At 39.8% G+C, this 6,450-nt stretch overlaps 1 protein-coding gene across 12 annotated transcripts in view; it reads left to right on the forward strand.

Annotated features, from left to right (window-relative positions):
- Positions 1-6,355, forward strand: part of LOC127352755 (pleckstrin homology domain-containing family A member 5) — a 75,973-nt gene extending 69,618 nt beyond the window's left edge. For 11 of the 12 annotated variants that reach the window (XM_051381403.1, XM_051381390.1, XM_051381392.1 and 8 more), the window contains 7 exons: positions 699-814; positions 2,105-2,320; positions 2,429-2,590; positions 3,614-3,747; positions 4,194-4,336; positions 4,629-4,728; positions 5,149-6,355. In XM_051381403.1, coding sequence (XP_051237363.1) covers positions 699-814; positions 2,105-2,320; positions 2,429-2,590; positions 3,614-3,747; positions 4,194-4,336; positions 4,629-4,720 — 863 coding nt within the window. In that variant the 3' untranslated portion in view covers positions 4,721-4,728; positions 5,149-6,355. The remainder of the gene's footprint in view (positions 1-698; positions 815-2,104; positions 2,321-2,428; positions 2,591-3,613; positions 3,748-4,193; positions 4,337-4,628; positions 4,729-5,148) is intronic. The other variant, XM_051381391.1, reaches the window with a different exon arrangement.
- The last annotated feature ends 95 nt before the right edge of the window (positions 6,356-6,450 follow it).

Raw genomic sequence — 6,450 nt, forward strand, 5'->3', positions numbered from 1 at the left:
CAATACTACGGTAGGTTTAAATGTGTATGAGTGCTGAAATAACTTGGTTATTCTATTGACTCCACTCTTACTTAGACTTTATGCCACACTATATTCGTATATTCTCTGTGAAAAGATTTCCAAAAGAGCAAAGTAGCCTAAATGTGATGAAACAGCTTGCGCAGCATAATCCAGGTGTTCTGAAGTTGAATGATTACACTGTAGCTCCACACTTGTTCCACACCGCCACACAATCAATAGTAGCAACCTGCCGATGCTGCCTGCAGACGCTGTGGAAAACACCACTGCAATTGTTGATCGAGTATACTTGATGCCAGATTATATATTCCCAGGGTTGAACTTGAAGGTCTCGTCGATACACAGACGATTTTATTCTACAAATTTGAGAAAAATGAATTTACAAACAAGAAACTTACTGGCCAAACTGCAGTTGCTGTATTATTTGTATAATTTATACTCTTAAGTAAAGTTCTAATATTTCTTAATTGTTTTCTTGAAGTAATTCTTTTCTTAAAATTCTTTTCTGTTTTGAACATAACTGTATTTTAACATTGTGCAAACTCAGTTCATATTAATAACAGTATTAATGCCCTAGGAGTATGCTCTTCATTGAATTTCTATTAATGTGTTGTATAATTGTGTATAATGTGTCATTGACCCAGGTGGCTTACTGACCTCTTTTCTTTTTTACCTGCCAGGGATGTCCTACCCAGTTGGCATAGTTCCACCTAGGACCAAATCTCCAATACCTGAGTCTTCCTCCATTGCTTCGTATGTTACTTTAAGGAAGAGCAAGAAGCCGGACCCCAGGACGGTGAGTCTCTGGACTATAGTCCATACTGCTCTTGGAGTGATGTCACTTCTAATACTAAATGTAAATTGTTTTTAAGATGTTTTAACATTTGAACCACCGCATGCTTCTAGATTTAGCCGTAAGTTGTCTGAAACTAACTTGAAAATGTAAAAAGGCTGACTTATTTTCCTATGTGGCAAACCAGACATTTTTGTTTCTAAGTAGTAGAAAAACAATATGCTTTTTGTTTTTGCATTTACTCCCCTTTTAATTGGTTGTTTTGGTTATTAAGCTGGTGGTTGAAAGCTAACATGGCAGTAGAGGCCACCCATAACATGGCCAGGGTGTGACTCATGCCCTTAAAACCAGGCTGTCATAAAATAGATGCCAAGCTTGGTTTATACAGTTTCCAGCCTCAAACACTATGAACTTAAATAAACTAACCATGTCATTAGTGCACCACACTGTAGGGTGTGTCCTGTTTTTGGTGTGTCTGTATGAGTTTGTGTTTGAAAGATGGACATATAGTATAAATTAATCTACACAAACTTTGGGAAACGTCAGCTGCACACATACTGTAGTCTTCCCTGTAGGCCATATAGCCCATGGTTGGGAGCGTGGGAGCATGTCACAGGCCTGTAGAGTTCATCTTAGGCCCTTGGATACCAGCCTTTTGAACAATCTGGACAGTGGAGGCTGCGTCCTCAGGCTCTGGACTGAAGCCAGATCTGCCAGCCCCTCCAACATGGCACAAACCTGAACAGTGAACAACTTCTCCTCAGTTCACTTCACGTCATATTCTCTCCCGCTCAGGCATTAACAGGCCCCCCTGCCTCTCTGAGTGCACCCATGTGTGCCAGGAGGAGCATGTGTGTGCACAGCAGCCAGTACGCTTGTTACCACATTTGTTTGGACTTCTGGTCATTTTGGCTCCAAGAGAGTGAAAATTAAAGAGCCATTTCACAACCGTTATTGTGGTTATTGTGTCAATCTTGACTGTTTGCTTTGTTTAAAGAAGCAAAATGTTTTTCCAGTAAGTGCAGTATTGCCAGAGGAGATGTGATTATTCTACTTGGGCAAGTTTCAACAATACATACCGAGTATTCACTGCAAACGCCGCAACTGACTCAACCACATCATGAGCTACACACCTGACCTGTGGCTCTGCGTAGTAAAAAACTTTAGCATGGTACATTTGTCTCCTAGCATTGTATATCTGACAGTAATGCTAAATTATTATTAACTTTTATTTATTGTGTGTGTGTGTTGTCTGTATCCCTCTGCATGTCTGTGGTGGTCATCTCTGAACAGGAGCGTCCACGCAGTGCGGTGGAGCAGCAGCTGTGTGCTGTGGAGAGCAGCCGGCCCAGAATGAGTGTGGAGGAGCAGCTGGAGAGGATCCGCCGCCACCAGCAGGGTGCCCTCAGGGAGAAAAAGAAAGGCCTCAGCATCCGGGGTGGCAGCCAGGAGAACACACCCTCTCGCAGTCACTCATTTACTAAAGGAAACCATTTTCCCAGCATGCAGGTATTTGGAGACGGGTGTAGACACTAAGGCAGCACTGACGTTCAGAGTAGGCTGAAATCAAATTCTGGAATAATTATTTGTCTTGTTTTTTTCTGTGTCTTTTTTTAGTCCCAAATGAGGCGCAGAGACGAGGTGATCAGCAGTGACATTCAGGAGCTGGAGGCTTCACTCAGGCAGCAGGAGGTGGTGAGGGAGCAGGAGACGCCTGCTGAGGAGATTGCTCGTCTCAAAGAAGCCTCGCAGGTTGACCACTTAAATGTGGACCGCGAGGTAAGTCACATCAGCTGGCTGTCCTACTCATCAGCTGGCTGTCTTAGTCATCAGACTGAGAGGGCTAATATTATCACAGGATTTTTTTTACCAAAGACACATATAGTATTGTGGGTTTGATTCTTAATAGAGTAAAAGGAATAATTAAAGAAAAAAGTTTAATTACATCGTATTAGTGCAATTAAAAGACGTATTTTGTAATAAATTATGTTCTAAAAGAAACTTGATATTGAACTTATCCTGTAACTAAATGCCTTTGTACCTTGAAAGTATTGCAATTCAGTGTAACACAGCTTGTTATCTAAAGCAAAATTGTCAGGGAAATAATGCCAATTTGTATCTTTCTTTGTTTCTCTAAGTTAATTCTGAAAAGGAAAAATATCCTTTGATGTTAGCTAGATGAAGAACCATGTCTCTGTGGACCACAGTGCAATTGACACCATATTTCACTGTGAAAATAGCTATAAAAATGATTTGTTTAATCATATTTAAATCAATGCAATACCATTCTTTCAGGTCCTCCTAAGAAATCAATCTACCAAAAAATCAATCTACCAAAATGCAAAGTTGCAAAACATTGCAGCCAGGATTTATTCCAATGCCAAGCTGAGCATGGCACAAAGATCCTTATAATAAAATCTTTTTTACTGGCTGCCTATAAGCCAAACACTTGATTATAAGGTGCTTCTTGCTGTTTTATAAGAGTTCACTGCCTTTCTCTGGATTACATCAATGAACTCCAACAACTGATCTCTGCATGCTGCAGAATGTCTTGCATTTAGTGTTTCTCACTGTAGGACAAAGCCTACGGTGATGCTCCTTTTAGTTCTTACACACACCCACAATTTGGAACAGCCTCCCTGTACTGTAGATGGTGATGACGGCAAGCATTTGTTATTTATTTATTTAATTAGAAATGTCTTTCTGATTTATAATTCCTCATTGGTGACACTTTTAGCACATAGTATTCCATTAATTTGCGTGAAGTGTGCCATGTTAAGTGTTTCTTTGTGTTTTTTTCAGCTTTCTGTGCCTGACAAAGTGCTGATTCCTGAGCGCTATGTGGAGTCAGACCCCGAGGAGGCTCTGAGCCCTGAACAGGAGGCTGATAAGCAGAGAAAAGTAGATCGCATCAAAGCCCTCATAGCCAAAAACAGGTAAATGCCCCATGGTGGTCTATCTGTACCAGTAGTGTTTTATTAGCATGGACAGGGCTGCTCAGACCCTTGATGTTAGGTAAGGATCCTTTGGTGAAGTGGCTATCTTTGAAGGTGAGCGCTGATATTTTCCTACAGATGTCATGCATGAAATTGTTTGTAGAAGTGAGGGGTAAGGCTGGGGTTATAACAGGACATCACCATATATGGCTCAAAAGTGCCCACACTCCCTTGCATGCTCTTCCCATGCAGATCAGTGCCTGGAGGTTCAGAAATGTCTTCTCATCTCCTAGCCACTGTGACATTTTATTCTAAATGTCAGCCCTCTTGAATTGATTTAAAGGAGATAGCTTGTCTGTCCCGGGGTGTTTATTCTGTAATTACGTTTACAATGAAAGCTGTATACTGTATATTACACAGACCTTTTTGTTTGTGTGTGCTTCCAGCATGCAGAACGTTCTGCCGAGTATGGCTTTAAGCCCAGAGGAGGAGACTGAAGAGGAGGTTACCATACAGGAGAAGGAGAAGATGATTAATATCTCCTACGAGCTGGCAGCAGAGGCCTCCAAACGCAGCAAGCTGGTAGCAGGTACATCTCTAGAGAGAAGAGGGAGGAGTTGGGGGAGGTTTGATCAAAAGAATGCATGTAATAAAACAAAAGGTAGTGTGAGCCTGTTTTTAAAGATCACAACTTTTTATTTTGGTTTGTCAAACCATCCATTGTTTATGTGTTCAGTCATTTATCATTGTACTCGCAGTAGTTTCTTCATCAATTTCATTGACTTCAGTAGTTATTTTCTGTTGTTTGATTAGCTGCTGGTATAATGTTTTTTTTGTGTGTGCCTTGTGTGTTTTCAATATGTTGCTCTGTCTCATTGCAGTGAAAAGCTTGTCGCCCTCTTCCCCACCCCTCCCACAGTCTCCTAACACACCCCCTCAACTCACTGATGGGTCTCACTTCATGTGTGTCTAGTAGCACCAGTAAGGGCCTTCATCAACCTGTTTTGTCCATACTCACAATGCTAAAGTGTTCTCAGTGTTTTATTTGTTGTCTCTGGGGAGAAAAAGCATGTCACAGTGAAAGGGTTAATGAAGCATTATGTAAGGGTATAGGGGATATATGTAAGGATAGTTACTGTATGTTCTGTGTTGCTGTGGACAGTTTTTTTCTCATCTTGTGGTATTTCTTGTGGTATGAGAAGTCACGTGACTCAACTCCACATTGCTGTAGGGCCATTACTTTTTCACATTTTACAACACTTGAAGACTCAAATTACTAAAATACTGCATTGTAGAACTACGAGTTTTGGGGAATTCTTAGGTATCCATTGTCTAGTGTTATTTTTGGAGCATATTTGGATCTTTGCCTCCATTATAAAACCTCCCCTTCTCATTCTGCAGCACAGGCTCTGGCCTCAGTGAAAACCTACACATGAAGGAAACAGCAGCAGAGGTATAAAGATGCCTCAGAAGACTTCCCCCAAGGACATCAGCACAAGGCCACGGCCTACAGAGAGAGAAACTGCCTACTCCGGGGTCTTAACCTCTGACTTCTGTATGCTCACTGTGACGTCTTAAGCTCCTGTGCCACCAACAAGACTTTTTCTGTGTGACATTTCTCTGTTATTGTCCCTCTTTGTGGTGCCACACTCTCCTCAACCCGGTGAGACAATACAGCTTTGATCCTGTTATTGTTACAGTTTCATTTTTCAGTTTTTCAATGCTTTCAAGGTTGTTTTTATTATTTATATGGTTTTATTAGGTTCTTCTTTGAATATGGGCAAATGTCTATCGGTGTGTCTATATATATATAAATATACATATATGTTTATATAGACACACATATACATATGAGGCTAATATTGTGAGCCAAAGGGCTTGTGACAAATTGTTTTGGGCTATGCTACATTTTCCATTCATGTTTCACCACCTGGTCAAAAAGGTTCCAAGAACATGTTTTCACATAGTCTTAGTTCAGTTAAGTCTTTTATAAATCCCTGTTTGTTTTTCAACAGTCATTAGCTAAACATTCATATTCATCAATTTATTGTAAAGAACATTTGTTGATATGAAAGATGGGTATATAAGAGATGTAGATCCCTCAATTATAATGAAAGTAGGGACCACTTTATTGCTGCAGATTTAAGATTATTTGTAATTTCTCCTGTTTCTGGGTTGTAATTATTTAAAAATGGGATCTTCTGCAGTCCCTGTCGCATTGTTGCCGACACATATGTGAATGTTCTGGCTTTAGTCACTCTATACTGTCTTTTTTTATTGCTGAGAGATATATTTAAACTGAGAGAAGGCAAAAAAAAGAGAGTTTGGTTCTATTTTATGACATGTTGGTTTGAAATCTTGGAACTAAAGAAAAAAAAAAAATTAGCACATGTAAAGAGCAATAAAAATAAAACATTTGTGGATCCAGGATTATTTTTTTGTGTGTATATAGTGTAATTATCAGAGGTTTACTGTGTATATAATGTACATGGTACAGCATGATGGGAGGATGTATCCAACATATGGTTACAAACAAGAATTGATTTGCAAATGTTCATATTCCATCTGTTTTATATCATGTTAAATAAATGTTGCTGTTCTTAACAAACAGTTGCATTGCGTTCTGTACTTTTAGTGGACAAGCTGAGAAGAAATCCATGTAAACCTATTCACTGGCTGAATACTTTTAATCATGACCTTCAT

Source organism: Dicentrarchus labrax, unplaced genomic scaffold (genome assembly GCF_905237075.1).
Source record: "Dicentrarchus labrax unplaced genomic scaffold, dlabrax2021, whole genome shotgun sequence".
In the NCBI taxonomy this organism is placed as follows: domain Eukaryota; kingdom Metazoa; phylum Chordata; class Actinopteri; family Moronidae; genus Dicentrarchus; species Dicentrarchus labrax.